At 42.9% G+C, this 23,661-nt stretch overlaps 1 protein-coding gene and 1 pseudogene across 5 annotated transcripts in view; one reads left to right on the top strand and one right to left on the bottom strand.

Moving 5' to 3' along the window:
- Positions 1–2,183: 2,183 nt before the first annotated feature.
- Braf (B-Raf proto-oncogene, serine/threonine kinase) overlaps positions 2,184–23,661 on the top strand; it is a 169,736-nt gene continuing 148,258 nt past the window's right edge. For 4 of the 5 annotated variants that reach the window (XM_045159953.1, XM_045159955.1, XM_045159952.1 and 1 more), the window contains exon 1: positions 2,184–2,375. In XM_045159953.1, the coding sequence (XP_045015888.1) occupies positions 2,184–2,375 (192 nt within the window). Of the gene's footprint in view, positions 2,376–2,887; positions 2,922–23,661 lie in introns of those variants that run through there. The other variant, XM_045159954.1, reaches the window with a different exon arrangement.
- On the bottom strand, positions 19,493–19,592 carry LOC123464245 (annotated as a pseudogene).

The following is a 23,661-nucleotide window of genomic DNA, read 5'->3' as shown; positions in this document are numbered from 1 at the left end:
TAGATTATTGGTAACTTCTGGTTCTCACCCGTTTCTCCTTTCCCTTATTATCCTCCCCCAATGGTTACCCTTTTAAAACATTTTAATTATTTTTCTATTTGACAGAGAAAGGAGAGAGAGAATGGGTGTACCAAGGCTTCCAGCCATTGCATATGAACCCCAGATGTGTGCTCCCCCTTGTGCATCTGGCTAATGTGGGTCCTGGGGAATCAAACCTGGGTCCTTTGGCTTTGCAGGCAAATGGCTTAACCGCTAAGCCATCCCTCCAGGCCCCATGATTACCCTTTTACACTTGATCTTGATCTTAACCAAAAGGCTGAAGAGCAATGATTACCCTTTTAAATGTCCTTTTTGTTTGTTCTTTAGTTTTTTTTAAAAAAGCTATTTCTTTATTTACTTATTTATGTGAGAAAGAGGAGGAAAGAGAGAAAATGAATGGCAGCCAGGGCCTCCATCCACTGCAAAGGAATTCCTGATGCATGTGACACCTCCTGCGTCTGGGTACTTGGTACTTGGGTACTGGAGAATTGAACCTGGGTCCTCAGGCTTCCCAGGCAAGCGCCTTAACCACTTAGTCATCTCTCCAACCTTCTCTCTCTCCCCCCTCTCTCCTGTTTTGAGATAGAGTCTCACTATGTAGCCCAGGCTGTTCTGAACTCATTATGTAGACCAGGCTGGCCATGAATTCATGCCTCAACCTTCTGACTGCTGGGATTATAGGTATCAGCCACCATACCTGCTTGTAAATGTACCTTCCTTTAACAATAAATTGGATTTAGTTTCATTTTGTAATTGGGTTTCTCAAAGAGAATTTCTCTCTCCTTGCCCAATGGCATGCATATATATGTATAATTAAAGAAAAACTTCTAGGGCCTGTGGCCAGAGCAAATGAACTCCAGATGTAGGCACCACCTTGTGCATCTGGTTTACATGGGTAATAGGGAATTGAACCTGGGTCTTTTAGCTTCACAAGTAAGTGCCTTAAATCGCTAAGCCATCTCACCGGCTCTTCATATATATTTTGCACAGAGAATGCCTTGGACTATTCTGTTCTTGAAAGGCACAAAGTATGCAAACTACTTTGATTTTTCTTCAAAATAAAGATGGTTATTTTTGATGCTTCGGATGTCTAGAATGCTATGTGCTTTGCCCACACGGAAAAAGCCGAAGTGATTTGTTAAATGAATGAATCCAGGCAACAAATACACTGAAAGGGGGAGGGGGAGGGGAAAGGGAAGGTTTTAGATTTTTTCCATTTAGACTCCCTTTAGCAGATCAAGTCCTTTAAGGACAGAACACAACGCAAGCACCCTCCCTATACATTGAAGCGCTCCAAAATATTCTACGAAATACGGCTTGTAATGTGCCAACCTTGAGCTTTAAAGGTCTTTGTGTGTGTGTGTGTGTGTGTGTGTGTGCGCGCGCGCGCGTGTGTGTGTGAGACACCCCCACCCCCTCCTCCACGTTCCCTCGTCACGGTGATAACGAGCAGCCACGGGGCTTCCCCGCCTTCCTCCTCCCTCTAAGGATCCCGACTTCTCCTGGAACACCACCCCTGGCCGCTCGTCTCGTAAAATGCCCACATCGCGGCGCAGGCTGAGGAAACGGGCGCCATGGAAACGCGGCGAGGCGGGAGGAGGGGGGGGGGCTTGAGGGGGGGCGGAGACGTGCGAAGCGCCAGGCGGCGGCTGCGGCGGCAGGGCAGCTTTGCAGGCGAAGCAACCCTCCCCAGACGGCGGCGCGAGGGCGCTCCTCGGATGACGTCACGCAGCCGGGTGACGTCACGGCCGTGACACGCGGCTGACGCCGTTGCCGCGGCGACTTCTCGTCGGCTCCGCCCCCTTCGCCCGGCCTCTCTCTCCCCCCCTCCTCCCCAGCGCGTCTCCATTGCCCCCCCCGCACCACACACATTCACACACACGCGCACACACACTCACACACACGCGCACACACACACACACTCACACACACCCCCTCCGGGCTCGGCTGCGCCGGGGGGCCCGCGGGGCCGGTTACGTGAAGGTAACCCGGCGCCTTCCCGCCCCACGGCGCCGCCCCGGCCCGCACGGCCGCTCCGCCCGCGCCCCCCTCCGTCCGCCCCCGCCCGCCTCTCTCCCTCCCTCCCTCCCTCCCTCCCCTCCCCGCCCAGCGGCGGCCCGAGCGGCCCGGCTTGCGCGGAGAAGATGGCGGCGCTGAGCAGCGGCGGCGGTGGCAGCGGTGGCGGCGGCGGCGGCGGCGGTGGCGGTGGCGGTGGCGGCGGCGGCGGCGGCGGCGGCGGCGAGCAGGGCCAGGCTCTGTTCAACGGAGACATGGAGCCCGAGGCCGGCGCCGGCGCCTCGGCCTCTTCGGCTGCGGAGCCTGCCATTCCCGAGGAGGTGAGTTGCCGGCGCCATCCCGTCCTCCCGCATCCCTCGGGGAGGAGAGTGTGGGTGGGTGGGTGGGTTGGTGGGTGTTGGGTGTTGGTGGGAGGAAGCGAGCTCAGCTCGGACTTGGTGTCGCTGTGAGGAGGTCGTGCGCATGGTGGGGGGGAGGTCGGGGGAAGGGGGACAGGCGTCTCGGGGTACCCTCGGTCACCTTTCTCGGCGCGGTGGGAGGTGGGCATCGCCCGCGTGTCCCTGTCCGTCATGTGACTCCTTGCTACGTAAACACACACAATGGCCCCTGGGGTGGGGGCGGGGGGGGTTCCCTGGCCTCCCCCTCCCCCCGACACCACCACGATCTCCATCACCATCACCCCAGATTTGGGGATCGGGGCCGCGGTGACGGAGCTGGAGGCTGGCTCTCTCTCTCTCTAGGGGGCGAAACTCTGGCTTGGTCGGAGAAGGTCATGATGCCTGGTGGAGGTATCCAGCCCTGCATCCCTGGGATGTTTTCGTTATTGCGGGGCGCGGGGGACGGCGTCGAGGTGGTGGAGGATGGAGGTTAGTGACCGGGACAGGACCTCCCCCCCACCCAAGCCCGAGTCACTGCCCTGTGGGGTTATTTCATGATCGTGGGCATAACGGGGCGCATCGTTCTGTCTCCGCAGTCCCTCTTCTGTTCCCACCACCCCCTTTTGCAGGCTGTTGCCCCCTCCTACTTTTACGCTTGTTTAGGGATTTCGCTTCACCTGTTCTCCATCCCCTCTCCCCCGGATGTTTTTGTGTGGTCTTTACTATTTTCACCCCAAATGGTAGTTTTCCGAAGCCTTTTCCATGCCGGTCTGTGGTCCCGGGTTTCTAATGTTGACTGGCAACCCCCATCCCCATTTCCCAGTTGGCGGATCTGCCTGCCTTCTCCCTGCACTTCTCTTGCCCTAGTCCTTCCTCTTGAGGGCCCGTAGCTCCTAACGTCGATATCTCTTGTAATCTTCACAAATCCATTGGATACTTTGGAGCGACTCACTCTCTGAACCCTGAAGCTGTCAAGATTCCATCAGGTTTCACTTGGCTCTTAGCTGGCTCACTCTGCGGGCAATCTTGGCTAGTCCTGCACTGTTCATACTTCTTGATTGGGACCCTTTTGGTTTCCATTAATTGGTGATGTCCTCCATCCTATTTTTCTCCCTTTTATTTATTTATTTTTATTTTTTGGCTGTCTTCAATACTTGCTTTCTTTCAGTCTGTCTTTTCATAATTCAACTTCTTGCTACTTTATGTTTTGTTTTTTATTTATATAAAAGGTACTGCATTTGGTATTGGGCCTTTTATGACAAAACAACATTATTTTTCACAAACAATAATGCAGTATGTCATAATAACTGGTCTACAGTTATTGATGAAGCAATGTCTTAATTTTGTTGACTTTGTTCAAAGTTCTTCTTTTTTTGCTCCTACTACTTGGCTTTTGCAGTTCTTGTAACATCCCCTTTCTCTATGCAACTTTCCCCTTCCTGCTTCCTACCTTTACACTGGAAATTGAGTCTGTATGCTTGCTTTATTTAGCAGCAGTTTGTTCATAGTTATACTTGCTGTCTACACTCTTTTTTTTTTTTTTCCTAATCTCCTTCACCTATGCTCACCCAAAATGTGTTCTATACCGTCTATTTGATCTAGTCTATAAATTTCTCATTTTTTTCTTTTTTATTTAAAAGTATTCCACTTTCCAGTTTGCATTACTGTTCAGGTCAGTGTCTACTAACCTTTGTTTATTTCCTGCAGTTTCTTGGATTCCAAGGATAAAGTTCTTCCCTTCATCCCTTTCCCACTTCAGTCTACTTCCCCAGTCCCTATTCATTCGGCCTTGTTTCCTGGCTCTAGGTCCTGAACTTCCTGAAGCTTCCTCTTGTCTTCCCCACACCTCCACATTCCTTCTTATTTATAAACAGCTTTGTTCCGTTGACATGGAAATTTATTTTTAGGATACATTGTTTTTAGTGGATAAATGCTAGGGGTCACATCTGCTGTCTGTTTTCTCCAGGAATCGGATATGCCTTTGTCCTACCAGGCACAGGTGCCTCTGGGCTCTACAGTGTATGGTTTTCTTGAATTGTAGAGATGTTTGAAGACTACAGTGGAATAGAGGAATAGATAGATTAATGCATAGGTCTTAACATTGTAGTTCTCTGATTATGATGTTTAAATTGGGAACTTTATCTCAGAGTAGGACAGTTTGCATATTCATAGGGAAGGCTTTGTTAAGTAAAAGCTCTACCCTGTTGTCTTACTTGAAAAGGCCAGGTTGCTTGGAGCTCCACTCTGATGATTCTGAAGGTAGTGAGTGTTAGCGCCCTGGCTTTCTGTTTGGCACACTTCCTGGACAATTCTTGTGTACCAGGGCTTGAGAATCTCGAGGCAAGATGAAGTTTGGTTTCAGTTGTCCATAACTGGGAAGTACGCACATATCTCCTACAAGTAGAAGTTAATTTTATTAAGTCAAAAGACAAGTGTTTGCCACTGACTTCCCCCATCAACAGTTCATGTTTAGTGATGAATAGTTTTTCTTTTCTTTAAGAGCTGGTAATAAATGACTGGGGAGGTTGGGATACAAGGTGAACCTCTCAGTACTGTAGATAGCAATATTATATACACGATAAAATTCCTCCAAGAAATGCTTGTTTTTGTTGGAGACAGTCTTACGTAGTCCAGTTTGACCTGGAACTCTATAGCCAGCTGGCCTTGAATTTCGGATACTCCTGTATCCATCCTCCAAGTGCTGGGGTTGCAACTGTGTCTCCAGCACCCAGCAAGAAATAATTTAAACTTAAGTTGACATTAATTCAGAGAAAGCAGAAATGTCCTGTGGTCTTAATTGAACTGTCTTCTTCGTATGCACTTTATATGCACTCTTTTAGTTGTACATGTTAAGAAATGAAAAACTGTTTATAATGACATACTTTATTCTAAATATTGTCTTTGTAAAAAGTTTGCCAGAGAAAAGTACAAAGATCATGTCACCAACATTTAAATTGCTATAGATATTTTGGTGGTTTTACATCTTCTCTCTCTCTCTCTTTTTTTTTTTTTTTTTTTGGTTTTTCGAGGTAGGGTCTTGCTCTAGCCCAGGCAATTTCTTACATAGTCTTAGGTTGGCCTCGAACTCACAGCAATCCTCCCACCTCTGCCTCTTGATTGCAAGCATTAAAGGTGTGTGCACCACACCCAGCATACTCTTTTTTTATTCTTGTATAATAAATTATATATGGTTTTGTAATTTTTTTAAACTTAACAAAATAGCAAGGCTTGTATTATTTTGTAAAGTATGATTTTGCTGAATTTTTTTGGCATCAGGTTATTCTTAATTTATTGCAGTTATCAAACATCTTGGATCTAAAATGTAGATGATAGTATTTAAAATTACGTTGGGAATGAACTGACTTCAAATCCTGTATTACTTTGTAGGTGCTCAAAATAGAATATTCTGGTAAATAACAAAGATGTATTAGATAATTAATACCTATTTAATTCATCTTGAATGTGTGTTTACTTTGGGCATTAAACATTTGCTTCTGACCGTTTATATTTCCTTAATGATACTTTCATCCTTTGGCCATATGGTATAATTCAGTACATGGTATAATATGGCCAGATGGTGTAATTAATGCATTTATTTTTGAAAATGTGTGATACTGGGGTGTGATATTTACTACCTTCCTCTTGTGCTGTGCTCCTGGAGAAAGGAGCTTCTTAAATTGCTTTACAATTACAATTGTATTATTTTCTGTTTTTAAGATCTCTTGTTGTCAGTCCTGGTTAAGCTGTGCAATTATAATAATGCATTGACTAGGGAATAGTCTAGGATGGGATCTCCTTTATAATGAGGCCCACTGTATTAAAATACATCGTTGTGAACCATGCCAGACGGGATTGCATCATACCCCTGAAAAGTGGTATTCCCATTAAAATAGGAAGGTGCTTGTACAGTTCCTATGTTGCATTAAGACTTGTTTCGGTATATTCGAAGGTTTCCTTTAGGCAATAAAACAAGATAAAAATAAACCTGTGAAGTAGCTATCTGTCATCAGAATTTCCTTGTCCCTCTTTCTGCACCCTTTTCATTTTCCTGAGTTCTGAACGCCTTCCTTTAAGGACGCTTTTATTTATGTGCTAACCAGTCACTTAATACACTGGCAGTCTCTCGTCAGCCAACATGAGAAAGTACTGGTGGACTGGGTGCTTGAGTTATTGAATGTAGTAAACATGATCACAGATTTGATTTCATATGGAGACTGGTCCAGAAACATTATAATAGGATAACAGGTAAATAGGAAGCAAATAGGGTGGATAACATCTGGAAACTGTTCTTTGAGTGGTCGTAAAGAAAGTCAATGTAGGCCATACAGTGGGACACTTGTTACCTACCCAGTCATGGAATAGGGCAACAACTTAGTTCGTTCTTTCTCGTTTTCATTCAGTTGTAAAATTGTTTTCGCCATCAGAATTACAGAAGTCCATTTCATTTCTCTGACATTTTAAAAGTAACTTAGGTGAGTATTTAGTGAACTTCTTGTCATAATTCCCTTGTTTTATAAAATCTGTATGTTCCCATTCTTCTTAAATTTCTATCTTAATTTGTCATGAAAATAAGCCCCTGCCTTTTTTTTTTCTCCCCGAGGTAGGGTCTCACTTTAGCCCAGGCTGACTTGGAATTCACTCTGTAGTCTCAGGGGGGCCTCTTCACTCATGGTGATCCTCCTACCTCTGCCTCCCTAGTACTGGGATGAAAGGCGTGCGCCACCACGTCTGGCTTTTTTTTTTTTTTTAGGTAGGGTTTTGCTTTAGTCAGAGCTTTTACTAGATTTTTCTCAGAAGTAAAACTGAATTCCTTACTGTTTCACTTTGTCTAGTTTACCTGTGTTGGTTCTTCTGAAAAGTTAGAATTAGGAGCTCCAGAGGTGCAGTCGGTTAGTGCACTGAATTAGCCTGCCATGGTGGCACACACTTTTAATCCCAGCACTTGGGAGGCAGAGGTAGGAGGATTGCTGTGAGTTCGAGGCCACCTTGAGACTACATAGTGAATTCCAGGTCAGCCTGGGCCAGAGTGAGACCCTGCCTCAGGGGAAAAAAAAGTCTGAGTTATAAATAATTGTAGAATTTCTGAATTCAAAATACGGGCTTGTTTGAGACCTTTTTTTTTTTTGGTTAATCTGTTCTTTCTTAATCATAGTATTAAAGGTAACTTCATGTTCATGTTATTGCAATAAACCAGGCAGCCTCATTTGTTTATTATTCCTTAACTATATTGTGGACACACTGATGTGTTCCAGGAAGTAGTTTTTATTAAATACTGCTATTCGTGTTCAAGACTATGCATATTTAGGGAAATTGATGCCCAATAATTTGACGTTCCTCTCTGGGTCTTGGAAATACCCTTGTACAGAATGTAGACATTGCTCTGAACTCAGTTCATTTTACTTTGGTAGAAGCTCAGTAATGTCAAGTGAGAGACATCTTTTTCATTCTATGTAGCTGTAGTTATTGACAGCACTTTGGGGACAAATGTACTATAGGATGATGGCTTTTAAATTCCTCCAGCATGCTAAAATAGTTTTGTCAAGACACTCTACTACTGTAAGAAATAGACATTCTAAATTGACCCAGTGCATTCATATGGGAAATATATGAATATGTGAATGTTTTGTGTAATTTTTTAGTCTCCTTTTATAACAGTACATAGGTGGAACTCAGATATTTATGAAAGAATTAGTGAATACAAACTATTAAATATGAAACATTCTGCATTTTCTACCATTCAGTTCTCTGTTAAAATCACTTTAACAAACAAACAAACAAAAGCCAGGTGTGGTGGCGCATGACTTTAAGCTTTTAATCCCAGCACTCGGGAGACAGAGGTAGGAGGATCGCCATGAGCTTGAGGCCACCCTGAGATTACATAGTGAATTCCAGGTCAGCCTGAGCTATAGTGAGACCCTACCTCGAAAAAAACTAAAAAAGAAAAAAAAAAAAAAAGATGATTGCTCAGTGGTTAAAGGTTCTTGCTTACAAAGCTTTATGGCCCAGGTTTGATTCCCCAGTACACACACAAAGCCAGGTGCACAAATGTTGTGCATGCATCTGGAGGTTTTGCACTAAAGGAAATTGCGTGCCCATTTCCTCCTTCCTCTCTGCTTGCAAATAAATAAAAGTGATGAAATAAACCACCTTACACATTGTAAAAAAAATTTATTTAAATTAAAAAATATTTTCGGGCTGGAGAGATGGTTTAGCGGTTAAGCGCTTGCCTGTGAAGCGTAAGGACCCCGATTCGAGGCTCGGTTCCCCAGGTCCCACGTTAGCCAGATGCACAAGGGGGCGCACGCGTCTGGAGTTCGTTTGCAGAGGCTGGAAGCCCTGGCGCGCCCATTCTCTCTCTCTCTTCCTCTATCTGTCTTTCTCTCTGTGAATGTCACTCTCAAATAAATAATTAAAAAAAAAGAAAAAAAATTTTCATTTTACATTTTTCTTGTTCTAAATATGTAACCTTTAATAACACCAGAAAGTTTTGACTTTCTAATTTTAGAACTGCTTAATAAGTAAAACTTGAGGATGCTTTGAACTTCTAAGTGTTTTGATTAAAACATTTTAACATACTGATTGAAGTTGCTCCTCCACTCATTTAATATTTGAAAATTATGTTGTCATTTGAGTTGAGTGTGGTGGCACGCACTTGGGAGGTGAAGGCAGGAGGACCAGGGGTTCAAGGCCAGCCTCAAGTAAATAGGGAATTCAAGGATAACCTAAAGGTACATAACACCCTGTCTCAAAAACACAACCAAAAAAAAGGCAGGGCATGGTGGCGCACACTTTAATCCCAGCACTTGGGAGGCAGAGGTAAGAGGATCATTTGTGAGTTCAAGGCCACTCTGAGACTACATAGTGAATTCCAGGTCAGCCTGAGCTCGAGTGAGACCCTGCCTCAAAAAAACAAAACAACAACACAAAATCAAACAAAAACCCTCACAAGTAATAATAATTTTGTACCTTGAAACATTTATTTATTTTGTAAGCCAGACATCTATTTGAATTTATAGTTGTACTTTCAATAATTACTAAAAGTAAAATTATAAATTATAATTAGAACTTCTGCTTTTTAAAAAAATTTGTGAGGTCTGCAGAGATGGCTTAGCAGTTAAGCACTTACCTGTGAAGCCTAAAGACCCCGGTTCGAGGCTCAACCCCCCAGGACCCACGTAAGCCAGATGCACAAGGGGCGCATGTATCTGGAGTTTGTTTGCAGTGGCTGGAGGCCCTGGCATGCTCATTCTCCCCCCCCCCACCTCTGTCTGTTTGTTGCTCTCAAATAAATAAATAAAATTGTATGTGTGTGTACGCGCGCACACACGCATAAACGCATGTATGGCTGTTAGAGGACAACTTCAAATTGCAAATCACCTTCTTCATTGATTGTTGCAACCAAACTGTCTGACTGCAAATAAATGTCAGACCAGATAGTCCACAAACTTCAACTTCTTCCTGTTCTGCCTTTCATTGTTATAGGCTCATTGGGCTCACAGATATATGTGCTACTTTGCATCTAGCTTTACATGTTTGTTGGGGAATTGAACCCCTGGCCAGAAGGCTTTGAAGACCAATGCCTTTTAGCTGCTAAGCCATCTCTCCTGCCCCTCCCCATATTTTTTTGTATGCCATATTTGATTCTTATCCTCTCTTCTCTGTTTTACAATATACATTCTTAAGAAATCTCCTTCGTAGCTTACAGGGGGAAACTACTAATTAGGAATTTAAGGGTTTTAAGTAATAGATGTATTTCTTTTTAAAGGATAGCTGCTAAAAAACAACTTGAGACAGGGCGTGATAACCCTAAAAAAGAGGCTGATGGAACCATTAAAAGATGGACTATGGTTTGCAGTAGAGACCCAAGGATATTTTAGATATACCAGGACTGTACAAAGGCTACCGTAGAGCACTGTTAGTTTGGGATAAAAACTTCCCCTGACTAGAGCCGGGCGTGGTGGTGCATGCCTTTAATCCCAGCACTCGGGAGGCAGAGGTAGGAGGATCACCATGAGTTTGAGGCCCCCTGAAACTACATAGTGAAATCCAGGTCTGCCTGAGCTCGAGTGAGACCCTACCTTGAAGTTTTCCCTGGCTACTCAGCCCAGCTGGAGGAGCAGAATTAAAAAGTACAAAAGCTTTCAGTCACTGGTTATGATATTGGATTTAAATTACAAATGTAAGCCGGGTGTGGTGGCGCACACTTTTAATCCCAGCACTCGGGAGGCAGAGGTAGGAGGATCACCATGAGTTTGAGGCCCCCTGAAACTACATAGTGAAATCCAGGTCTGCCTGAGCTCGAGTGAGACCCTACCTTGAAGTTTTCCCTGGCTACTCAGCCCAGCTGGAGGAGCAGAATTAAAAAGTACAAAAGCTTTCAGTCACTGGTTATGATATTGGATTTAAATTACAAATGTAAGCCGGGTGTGGTGGCGCACACTTTTAATCCCAGCACTCGGGAGGCAAAGGTAGGAGGATCGCTGTGAGTTCAAGGCCACCCTGAGACTACAGAGTTAATTCCAGGTCAGCCAGGACCAGAGTGAGACCCTACCTTGAAAAACCAAAAAATAAAAAATAAAAATAAATTACAAATGTTCCATTCTCTCTTTGTTATGCCTTATAACAATTAAAAAATATTTAATCTGGGGATGGAGAGATGGCTTAGCAGTTAAGCCTGTGAAGCCTAAGGACCCCCGGTTGGAGGCTCGACTCCCCAAGACCCACAGTAGCCAGATGCACAAGGGGGCACATGCATCTGGAGTTTTTTTGCAGGGGCTGGAGGCCCTGGCGCACCCACTCTAACTCTCTCTCTGTATCTGCCTCTTTCTCTCTCTCTCTCTCTGTTGCTCTCAAATAAATAAATAAAAATAACAAAAAAAAATTTACTCTGTGCCTTTATATGTTAAAAATATGTAACCTGGGGCTGGAGAGATGGCATAGCGGTTAAGCACTTGCCTGTGAAGCCTAAGGACCCCGGTTCGAGGCTTGATTCCCCAGGACCCACGTTAGCCAGATGCACAAGGGGGCGCACGCATCTGGAGTTCGTTTGCAGCGGCTGGAAGCCCTGGCACGCCCATTCTCTCTCTAGCTCTCTATCTGCCTCTTTCTCTCTCTGTCACTCTCAAATAAATCAATAAAAATCTTTAAAAAAAAATATGTAACCTGTTTGATTTTGCAAGACTCAAAGCTAAGAGACAGTGTTTTTAAAATATTTTATTTATTTATTTGAAAGAGACAGACAGATAAAAAGGCAGAGAGAGAGAGAAACAAGAGAGAGATTGGGTGCACCAGGGCCTCTAGCCACGTAAACAAACTCCAGACACATGTGCCACCTTGTGCATCTGGCTTATGAGGGTGCTGGGGAATTGAACCTGGGTTTTTAGGCTTTGCAGGCAAGTGACTTAATTGTTAAGCCATCTCTCCTGCCCTGAGATAGTCTTAAATCTCAGATGAGACTTGGGACTTTGGAACCATCGGTTAAAAACTATAAAACCTTTAAAGTTAAACTAAATACAATTTACAATATAAGATAGTTATAAATCTGTTGGGGGCCAGGGACAAAATGTGGTAGTTTAAATAGATGTCCCCTAATAGATTCAGGAGTTTTATTCAAGCTTCTTAGATTTCCAGCTACCTGGCTGGAAAAGGTGTCTCTGGGTGGGCCCTAGGGTCCAGCCCTAAGATGTGGGGCAGATCAAAATTCCAGTGTAAAGATACACAAAGTATCTGAGTTCTGCCTGGGATTCCTAGAGAGTGCTTACTTATGGTGCTGGTGCTGGCTTTTCTCTCTGTGTGGATCTGTAAAATGGGGCTAGCTTCGCCTGCATTTTAGAACTTCTCCTAGATCTGTAATCTTCAACAGATACCTTCCTCCCATAAATTGTGTCTGGTCTAGAGGTTCATCCCAATTATGTAAAGCTGACTACAACAGCTACTGATAATGCTGTATAAGGAGAATTTAATATACATTATAAAAATAAAACCTTGGGGCTTAGTGATTAGGTGTTTGCCTGCAAAGCCGAAGGATCTTGGTTCGATTCTCCAGGGCCCAAATAATCCAGATACACAAGGGGGCACATGCATCTAGAGTTCGTTTGCAGTGGCTGAAGGCCTTGGCACACCCATTCTCTCTCTCTGCCTCTTTCTTTCTCTCAAATAAATAAATAAAATGTAGTAATAAAAATAAAACCTTGGGACTGGGGAACTGGCTCAGAGTTTAAAGGTGCTTGCTTGCAAAGCCTGATGACCCAGGTTCAATTTCCCAGTACCCACTTAAAGTCAGATACACAGTAGCACACACATCTGGAGTTTATTTGCAGTAGCAAGAGGTCCTGGAGCACTCATACTGTATCTCGCTCCTTATAACTAAAAATAATTTTTTTCTACTTACTTTCTATTAATACCAAGAGGTTGCTTTTATGATTTGTTTTTGCTGTGAAAATATGAAGAAGCACTATCATTAGTTACTCATAAATAAATTTTTTTGTGTGTTTCTTTATGCTGGGGTTGAACCTAGGGATTTGAACATTTCAAACATGTAGTCTACAGTTGAGACCCCCCCCCCCCCGCATTATATTACTGTTCTTTCAGGGAATAGATTATAGTTCAGAGAATTCAGTAGTCCTTGGAGGGTAGTCAAAAGCCACTGAAAGTGTCCATTTCCTTTTAGTTTTTACTGATTGCCTACATATCGCCCATACATTCTCCCGATGCATGCTTTCTCATAGTAATGAAACAGTAGGTTTCATTTACCACAGTTCACCGCACTGCATGCTTTCTGCTGCCTGTTTTGTGATCTCCCACCCCATCTATTGTACACCAAACTTCTAGTTGCTCAAATTTGTTAAAGTACAGTGATGAATCTGTAAAGGCCACCACAAATTTATACAGGATTTTTTTTCCTGCTGATTTTCAAAATGAAGGACATCTAAGACTTTAGGAATCTTTGTTGCTTGATTTTTTTTATTATTATTTTATTCACACACATGTGTGTAGGAAGGTGTGTATGGGTTATAAGAGTGCTGGGAAATTGAACCCAGGCTGGCACATTTTGCAAGCAAGTGCCTTTAACTGCTGAATCATTTCTCCAGCCCCTATTTGTTTTATAGAAAAATCCAATGGTATACTTTGCACAGGGCTCTGGCTAAGAAAATTTGGCAGTCCTTATGGTTGATCTAGAACAGATTGAACGTTGATATCCCTCAGTTAATGCTATCTTTAAACCACCCTTGAACCTAAGAAGCATGAAGTAGTAATTTATTGGGAGACTGTTTTTTTGGGTTGTTGTTGTTTGGTTGGTTGTTTTCTTGAGGTCGGGTGTTGCTCTAGCCCAGGCTGACCTTGAACTATGTAGTCTCAGGGTGGCATTGAACTCCTTGGTGATCCTCTTATCTCTGCCAACCAAGTGCTAGGATTAAAGAAGTGTGTTACCACACACAGCTAGTTTTGTTTTGTTTTGCTGGGTTTGGTATTTTGGTGGTGCTGGGGATGGTTCAAACCCAGGGTCTTGTATGTGCTATGCAAATGTATAGTTCTACCACTGAGCTACAAGCCTCTTCATATGATATAGTAGAAAGACTGGCTTCATGGGTTCATAGGAAAATAAGACTTGTATTTTATTGGAATTTAAAAATATATATATTTATTTGAGAGGGGATAAGCCTTGTATCTTGCTGGGTTTTTAAAAATATTGTACATATTTGTTTATTTGAGAGGAGAAAGAGAGAGAGAATGAACACATCAGGACCAGTGAACTCCAGACACATGAGCCACTTTGTGCATCTGGCTTATGTGGGTACTGGGGAATTGAACCTGAGTCCTTTGGCTTTGCTGGCAAGCACCTTAACTGCTAAGCTATTTCTCCTGCCCTTATTGGGATTTTTAAAGCTATGATCGCTATTAGTTTTGTTATCCACTCAAACTACATTGCTTGCTTTTGCAGTAAGTCATTTTATTAAACAATACCTATTCACATATTCAATAAATGCTTGAGTGCTTACTGTATGTCAGGTAGTAATTTGTGTGCTTAGTATGTTTTGAAACGAAAATCTGTACCCCTTCCTAGACTATTTTCTGATTGTACATGTGTTGGGAGTTGTGGGAGGGGACATATTAAACTATTAAGTACACAAAAGGAAATTATTGAGCCAAGCATGATGTTATGTGCCTGTAATTCCTGCACTTGGAAGATAGAGGCAGAGGAGGATCAGGAGTTCAAGGTTATCTTCAGCTACATAGCAAGTTGGAGACCAGCCTGGTTTACACTACACCCTGTCTCAAAACAAAACAAAAATAGTACTTTTTTTTTTAGCTTGAGTCTTACTATATAGTTAAGACTGTCTTTGAACTTGCTATGTGTCCCAAGCTGTCCTTGAACTCAAAATCCTCCTGCCTCAGCCTCCTGAGGTGGCAGGCATGTACCACCAGGCCCAGCTTCAAAGTAGATTTGAAGATAATAAGTATTATGGAAACATTCAAGTAAAGTAGGTCAAGGTTGGAGAGGAAGGCTGCAATTTAAAACATGGAGATCAAGGTAGGCCTCAATTGAGAAGACAGTATTTGAGTAAAAACTTTAGGAGATTAAAAAAAATTTCACCTAAAGCCAACTAGTTCAAAGGTTTTGTGTCAGGAATGTGCCTTGCTTATTTAAGAAATAGCAAGAGGCCCGAGCTGCTGGAGTAACTCAAAAAATAAAGGTGAGTAGTAGGAGGTGAGATTTAAGGGAGGTGGGGTACGGCCAAAGGCCACTGTAAGGACTTTGGCATCTGCTTTAAAGGGAATGCTTTCTTCCTGGTTAGGAATTGAGCAGCCAGAACTTTTATTTATTTTCTTTTTTTTTTTTTTTTTTCGAGGTAGGGTCTCACTCTAGCCCAGGCTGGCTTGGAATTCACTCTGTAGTCCCAGGCTGGCCTTTTAAAGGTGTGTGCCACCATGTCTGGCTTCTCACACCTTTTTTTTTTTAAGAAAAGAACTTGGGTTTTATATACACACACATACACACACACACTTACTTGAGAGAAAGAGGCAGAGAGAGACAGAATGTGAATATCAGGGCCTCTAGCATGTGCATCTGGCTTTATGTGGCTATGGGGAATTGAATTCAGGTTCTTAGACTTTGCAGGCAAGTGCCTTAACCACTGAGCCATCATCTGTCCTGCCCTGCCTTTCACATCTTTTTTTTTTTGGTTTTCCTCAGTATACAACTAAACAGCATTTCTACATTGTAGTTGGTCATGTAATTGAGTTCCAGCTAGCTTAATGTGAACACACATGATGTGTACCAACCTGGGTCTGGCACATACAAATATCCTCCATCCTGTTTTCTTCTCCTTTTGGCTGGGTGGAACCGAGGTGGTCACTATGATACTTGCAAGCCATGTATTATGAATGCTGGAGTGCCAGCTTCGTATGCTTTTGAATGAAAGTGGAAGTAAGGACCACACTGCTAATGTTTAGCTGCCTAGTACTGTTGAAAAATTAAGAAATAAACCTTGTTGCACTTTAGTCCTTATGCTTTTTGGAGCAGTTAGCCAGCCCTCAGTTTGGGCATGTAGATGGTACTTAAAACTGAAGCTGCTGTTTGATCATCAGTGAAATGAGTATAGAAAGGAAAGAAGAGACTCAAGGTTGGAGAAAAGAGAGAGACCCTGAGAAAGTGCAACCAGTGAGTTTGGGTATCACAAGAAGTAAGTTTTTATTTATTGTTTTGGTTTTTCGAGGTAAGGTCTTGCTGTAGCCCAGACTGACTTGGAATTCACTATGTAGTCTCAGGATGGTCTCAAACTCAGGGTGATTCTCCTACGTTTGCCTCCTGACTGCTGAGATTAAAGTCGTGTACCACCATGCCAGGCTCTGAAAGTTTTTTTCTTGTTTGGTTTTTGCGAGGTAGGGTTTCACTGTAGCCCCAGGCTGACCTGTAATTCACTGTGTAATCTCATGGTGATCCTCCTACCTCTGCCTTCCGAGTGCTGGAATGAAAGGCATATGCCACCATGCCTGGCTTTGAAAGTTATTTTTTTAATATTTATTTATTGTGACTGACAGAGAAAGAGGCAGAGAGAGAATGGGTACACCAGGGCCTCCAGCCATTGCAAACGAACTCCATATGCATGTGCCACCTATGCATCTGGTTTACGTGGGTCCTGGGGCATTGAGCCTTGAAGAGTCTCAAACCAGGGTTCTTAGCCTTCACAGGCAAGCACTTAACTGCTAAGCCATCTCCCCAGCCCGAAAGGTTTTTGTTTTGTTTTTTGTTTTTCCGAGGTAGGGTCTCACTCTAGCTCAGGCTGACCTGGAATTCACTATGGAATCTCAGGGTGGCCTCGAACTCACGGTGATCCTCCTACCTCTGCCTCCCGAGTGCTGGGATTAAAGGTGTGCACCACCACGCCTGGCCTGAAAGGTTTTTTTTTTTTTAATTAAATATTTTGTTTATTTGAGAGAAAGAGAATGAATATGGGTGTGCCAGGGCCTCTAGCCACTGCAAACAAACTCCAGATACATGTGCCACCTTGTGTATCTGGCTTTATGTGAGTCCTGGGGAATCGAACCTGGGTCTTTTGGCTTTGCTGACAAGTGCCTTAAACCCTAAGCCTTCTCTCCAGCCCTATATTTGGAAACTTTTTAATAGCAAGTAGTCAGTTATATAAAATGCTGCTGCTAGGCCAGTTAAAATGGAAATTAAGAATTTGTCGAGCTGGGCGTGGTGGCGCACACCTTTAATCCCAGCACTCGGGAGGCAGAGGTAGGAAGATCTCCGAGAATTCAAGGCCACCCTGAGACTCCATAGTGAATTCCAGGTCAGCCTGAGCCAGATTGAGACCCTGCCTCGAAAAACCAAAAAAAAAAAAAAAAAAAAGAATTTGTCATTGGCCAGGCATGGTGGCGCACACCTTTAATCCCAGCACTGGGGAGATAAAGGTAGGAGGATTGCCGTGAGTTCGAGGCCACCCTGAGACTCCATATTGAGTTCCAGGTCAGCCTGGGCTAGACTGAGACCCTACCTTGAAAAACCAAAAGAAAAAAAAAAAAAAAAAGGTTTTTGTCATGAAGTTTACAAAGTGGGGCACAGATGATATACAAGAATAAAGCATTGAGGTGAAGTCCTGAGAGAATTACAGTAATTTTTCATTAGTTTAGTGGTAGTGTACTTGCCTTCTGTGTGCGAAGCCCTGAGTTCAATCCCTAGCACCTCACAAACCAGACATAGTGGTGCATGTGTGTAATCTCAGGCACTGGCAAGTGCTTTGGAAGTAATTCACTTCAAAGAGAAAGAAATGAAAGTTGTGCTTTGGCTTGAATGTGGTTTGTCTACTACAGGTTCGTGTACTTGTTCTGAGCATGGTGGTGGTGAGGGAATAGAAGCAGGGTCAGGCCCTGGCAGGGGCTGTAGTTCAGTGGTAGAGCACTTAGCTCGCGTATGTAAGGTCCTGGCCTCAGTCTCTAGGATGAGAAAAGGTACAGTGCCAATGGGAAGATGGGGCCTAGTGTGAGGTAATTAGGCCATGGGAGCTCCACCCTCAGACACTATCTTAAGATTGTGGGTTGTAAAACAAGGTCACCCCATGCCTTGGCCCTTTCTACATGTGGCCTGTTTCCTTCAGTTTGCATGTTGTGATAGCCAGAGGCCCTTGCCAGTATTCTGGGACCATACTGTTTAAATGCTTGAGCCACTATAATTGTGAGTCAAATAGCCCTTTTTACTTTGTAAGTTACCTGCCTACAGTGTTTTGTTATACCAATACAAAATGGACTAAGAGAATGAAACGTTATCCTCTAAAGGAAAATAGAGAAATGGGCCATGACAAGTGAGGGAAACAGCATCAATAAATTTTTTTGAGACAAAAAGTAATTGTTATAGAACCTAGACTGACCTCAAATATGAAATCCTTCAGCCTTATCCTCCCAAGTGCTGGCATCATAGGTATGCACTTCTATGCCTGGCTCAGGAAGTTTTTTTTCTTTAGAGAGAGAGAGAGAATGGGTGCACCAGGGCCTCCAACCACTGCAAACGAAGTCCAGATGCATGCACCCCCTTGTGCATCTGTCTAACGTGGGTCCTGGGGAATTGAGCCTCAAACTGGAGTTCTTAGGCTTCACAGGCAAGCGCCCAACCGCTAAGCCATCTCTCCAGCCCTCAGGAAGTTTTTTATTGATGAGAAACAAGGTCGTGAGATGCTAGAAACAAAACTGATTTCAGGAGTCATCACTGCAGCAGTGTTTCTGAAGAGGCAGGGGAGAAGGACTGGCTTTCAATAGGGTACTTGAGAGTAACAGTGACAACCATAGAGTCAGAGATAAGAAACATGTGATTGTTGGAGTTAACACATGGTCTCTGAGTTTTTTCAGTTGTTTTCAGTGAAGGTGTTGTCATCCAAGAGTAGGGATATAATATGTTTACTTTTATTTTAGTTATTATTATTTTTTTTTTAGGTTTTATTGTGGTAGGGTCTCACTGTAGCCTAGGCTGACCTGGAACTCACTCTGTAGTCCCAGGGTGACCTTGAATTCCAGCGATCCTCCAACTTCTGTCTTCTGAGTGCTGGGATTAAAGATGTGCACCACCACACCAGGCTTGGGTTTATGATGTTTTAAGAAAAGACATGTGCCTGAGCTGCCAGCCAGGCAAGACTAAGGGGTCATGGATATATCAAAGCCCAGCAGCATGTGGGCATGGATGGACTAGAGTCAAATAGTAAAATTGATGAGCAGCAGTAACTTGTGAGGGGACTGGACAACATTGGGTTCTGACTTCTTGATCCTTATAAAATTGAGTCATGTGTGAGTTTATTTACTTTTAAAATGGTTTACAGTGGTATTTACTGATACTTAAGTAACTGAATTAAAAAAAAAAAAACTAAAGCACAAAGTTGTTACAAAGTTGTTGAGATGGTTCAGTTAAAAGGTGCTTGGTTGCAAAGCCTGCTGGCCCAGGTTCTATTCCCCAGCATAAAGCCAGACAGAAAGTGATGAAGGGCCTGGCATTCATTTGCAGCGGTGAGAGACCCTGATACACACATGAATATGTGCATACACACAGGTAAATAAATAAAAACATGTTTTAAAATGAAGAAAGCTTTATAACTGTGTGTCATCTTTGCTCAGGGCTGTGCTAATCTTCTTGAATCATTTCAGTTTTAGTGTGTGTACCGAAGTGTGCACACTGAGTTCTTTCTCAGTTTTCTTAGTTCAAGTTACCATGCATTTGGGATGTAGGAGTTTTCTTCTCTCAAGTTCAGTCTGTAGCCATATTTTTCTGAATTGTGTTGATTTATGTAGCACTAAGGCTTTATCCTGTAAAGTTAGAAGTTCTTTTCTCCTTTAGAACTGAAAAATTGGGTGGGTGAGGTTATGTCAAGGATTGCCTGACAGCTAGCTCATGGGCCAATCTTATTTTATATGGGCAGGAATGCAGTTTCTGCTTAAACCAGAGCAGTTGTAATTCATGAATTGTACTTTGTGGGCTAACTCCACAATGCACGACCCATATACATCAACAAGGAGGGGGTAGGTCACGGATGAGCCTAATAGTGGTCCCAAACTGCCTGTATTTGCTGAATAGAAAACTAATTAAAAAATTAAAAAAAAAAAGATTTTATTTGGAGGGGGGTCATGTTGTAAAAGATTCCCCCTCCCACTTTTGTGCTGCTAGGATCAAACTTGTATGTGCCAAGCATATGATGTGCTGCTGAACAATGCCTCATTCCCAGAGATAGTGCTCGCCACTGAGGCAGTGCACAGTGATGCTCCAAGTTGGAGGCTGACGAATAGTACGAATTGTAGCTCAGACATGGAAGGTCTCTGTGGGGCTGGGAAGAACTGGCCAGACAGAAGGAAGTACGGAGGGTGTAATGGACAGAACTTACACAGAATTGGAGTTGGAAATACAAATGGTGTAGTTTTGGTTAAGGAATAGAATAGTTACATGATATAAATATGATTAAATTGGATGGCACTGGGACTATGGAAAAGAATGATAATCCCCCCAGAAGTGCTTTTCTATACAGTGACATCCATAGAGGTGTTTTGGTGGTTTTAAAAAAAAGTAAAGAAAGGAGACACTAGTAGCAGTTAATGAGCAGGAACTTGAGAGGCTAGCCATCCAGCAACATTCAGGACAGCCCGCACATCTAAGAATTGTTCCACATAACCACGTGACTGAATAACTTGCTCAATTTGATGGTGTAGACAGAAAGGGTGATCAAAATGATTTGAGCTTAAAAATTAACTCTTTTATGTATAAAGCATTTGTAATCCATACCAAATGTTTTAGGAATTCAGTTACCACATATGTTGTTCTTTGCCATTCTTAAGCCTGATTTAGTGGTACATAACTGTAGTAATCCCACCACTTGGGGATACAGAGGCAGGGACATCATGAGTTTAAAAGCAGCCTAGGTGACATACATGATATATCTCAGGCCATCCTGGGTTACACAATTCCCTGCCTCCAAAACAAGAAGCAAACAGTTCTTTACACTGTAGAATATCACGTACACAACGGCAGCACCGCAACCCTATTTGTGCCTGAAGTACTCTTCAATCTGGAGAAGTAACTATCACAGTCAAAGTGACTGTGTGCAGTAAGGTACAAGCAGCTCTCATGTAATTGCCTTTGTATTTTGAAATTTATAATAAACTTATTATAATAATTTAATTGCTAGTAGAATTAGTATTACTGGATAGTATTGACTTTAAAAAATGTACCTGGTTAGACTATCTCTGAATTTCACTTAGGATTTACAAGGAGCACTGCAAAATAGTTGTTATAAAAGGGGAAATTGACTTCTGTTTCCAGTAATGGTAGACTGGGCTTTCTGTTGTTTTTTTTTTTTTTGAGACATGGTGTTATGTAACCTAGGCTGGTTCATTATGTAGCTATGTAGCTTGAACTCATGTTCCTCCTGCCTTCATCTCCCAAGTGGTAGGATACATGATCTACCAATCAGTTGGAAATTTTTTGAAATACGTTATTTTTATTTATTTAATTATTTGACAGGAAAAGAGGGAGAGAGAGAATGGACGCACCAGGGCTTCTAGCCACTGCAATTGAGCTCCAGATGCTTGCGCCCCCTTGTGCATCTGGCTAATATGGGTCCTGGGGAATCAAACTTGGGTCCTTTGGCTTTGCAGGCAAATGCCTTAACCACTAGGCCATCCCTCCAGCCTGGAAATTTTTTTTAAGAAAAAAATTTCAAAAAAGAAACACCTTGGAGGAATAAGATCTTAAAAGTTTGATAGTGAAGGACTGCTAAGCCTGAGTCTGCAGAAAAAAGAGCAAGAACCAAGTAAGAGAATGAAGTGGCTTGTGTCCTAAGGGCAACTGCCATTGTGCATGTTTGGGCTTTTTGATGGAGTGGACTGCATGGCTTAAAGAGGACAAAAGTCAGTACCTAAAGTTCATCTAAAGTGAGAGTCACAAATAACATAATTTTAAAGAAGTCCTGAGGAGGTCATCTGTAGGTTGGTTGCCTGTGAAACAAATTTTCTGCCCATTCCTGTATCACAAAAATAGGAGATCATAGGGAAGGTTGACCAGAGCAGAAGATGAAACAGAAAAGTAAGAAAAACAAGTCTTTGAAATCATGACCACTGTTTATCTTTCATACTGACTGGCAAGGCAGGTTTTTGTCTGTGTGGTTCAGGGAGCCTCAAGCCATTTACCAGTGTTTTAGACTGATAGTACATCTAAGGCCTGGCAGAAGGAAAGGCAGATCATCTTTGGAGAGGAAGATCTTCCCTTGACAAAGAATTGCTACCAATATTTTTTCAGATCCTAAACACTATATTATCACAAATAACCAGGCATGGTAAAAAAATAAACAAAATTAATATAGTACATGTTAGATATGTGTAGAATTCTTAGAGCAGTATAGTTTAAGAATTGTATAATTTTTCTCACCTCAAAGTATTTTTTAAAAGAAAAAATCCAATAACCAAGCATGCATTCAAATGGCAGAATAAATAAGAGCACAGACCAGAAATAGATCCATAATATTCTCTGATATTGCAGATATCACATGTATTTAAAGCAAAATGGTTTATTTACAAAATTGAGGGTCTGGGAGATAGCTCAGTGGAGGAAGTGCTTACTGCTCAAGCTGGAGCACTTAAGCTCCCTTTCCAGATGCCATGCACGTAGGCACGTAGTCCCAGCACGTACGGTGATGCTGAGTGAGAGGTAGGAGGAGGAGACTGGAACATTTAGTGAACCTTTGTGTCAATAAGGGGCAGCAAAGAGAAGCAACAGAGTGAGAATCCAGAGAGGGAAATCCTGCTCAAAATGAGGTGGAAAGATGAGGACTAACCCAGAAGTTGTCTTTTGGTCTTCATGTGCATGTGCACACACACACAGGTGGGAAGAAGAGACCATAGAAAGTTAAAGTTATTACTTCATAAATTCAAAGGAAAACATTCCAGAAACGAAAACTATGGTTTATCAAATACATGAAAAGTATAACAGATTATATTTACTTGAAGAAAGAATTGGTTACCTAAAATATAAGGCAGAAGAAATTTATAAACAAAGACTGAGGAGAGTTTGGGAAACAAGGACAAAGCGAGATCTAACGTATTTAGATCAGCACTCTGGAAAGGGGAGTGGGAATAGTGCAAAGAGGAGAGACTAGTGCAGAGTTAATATCAGAAGAGAGATTTCTGGCTGAAAATTTTCTGCATCCTTTGCTGTACGTGGTAACTCACCTTTAGTCCCAGCACTCAGGAGGCAGAGGTAGAGGGTTGCCGTGTGTTCAAGGCCACCATGAGACTGCATAAGTGACTTCCAGGTCAGCCTGGGCTAGAGTGAAACCCTACCTCAGAAAAAAAAAAATTCTTCATCTTACCAGAGACCAGTTGGTAGCTTTAAGGAATGTGTGTGTGCAAATGCTTCTGTCCTGTGTTGCATACCATGTCCTCCTTTGTCACTATTCTACGGCTATTTCCTTCCCTGAGGCAGAGTCTGTCACTGAACCTGGAGCTCCCTGTTGCTCCATATAGACTGGCTGGTCAGGGAGCCTCAGCTACCTGTCTCCTCCGCCCTCAGTGCTCTCAGTGTGATTCAGCTAAGGTCCTCAGGCTTGTGCAGCAAGTGCTCTTACCCACTGAACAATTTCCCCAGCCCCAGTGCACTTAATTTTTAACAGTGTTAGTAATGAAGTGGGTACCCAGAGAAGTCACAGTGAAACCACGTAAACCCAAATCCAAAAGGTCTAAAAGCAGGCATGGACAGGGG

Source organism: Jaculus jaculus, chromosome 10 (genome assembly GCF_020740685.1).
Source record: "Jaculus jaculus isolate mJacJac1 chromosome 10, mJacJac1.mat.Y.cur, whole genome shotgun sequence".
In the NCBI taxonomy this organism is placed as follows: domain Eukaryota; kingdom Metazoa; phylum Chordata; class Mammalia; order Rodentia; family Dipodidae; genus Jaculus; species Jaculus jaculus.
The sequence above is the reverse complement of the archived record's forward strand: the minus strand, read 5'-3'. Positions and strand labels throughout refer to the sequence as shown.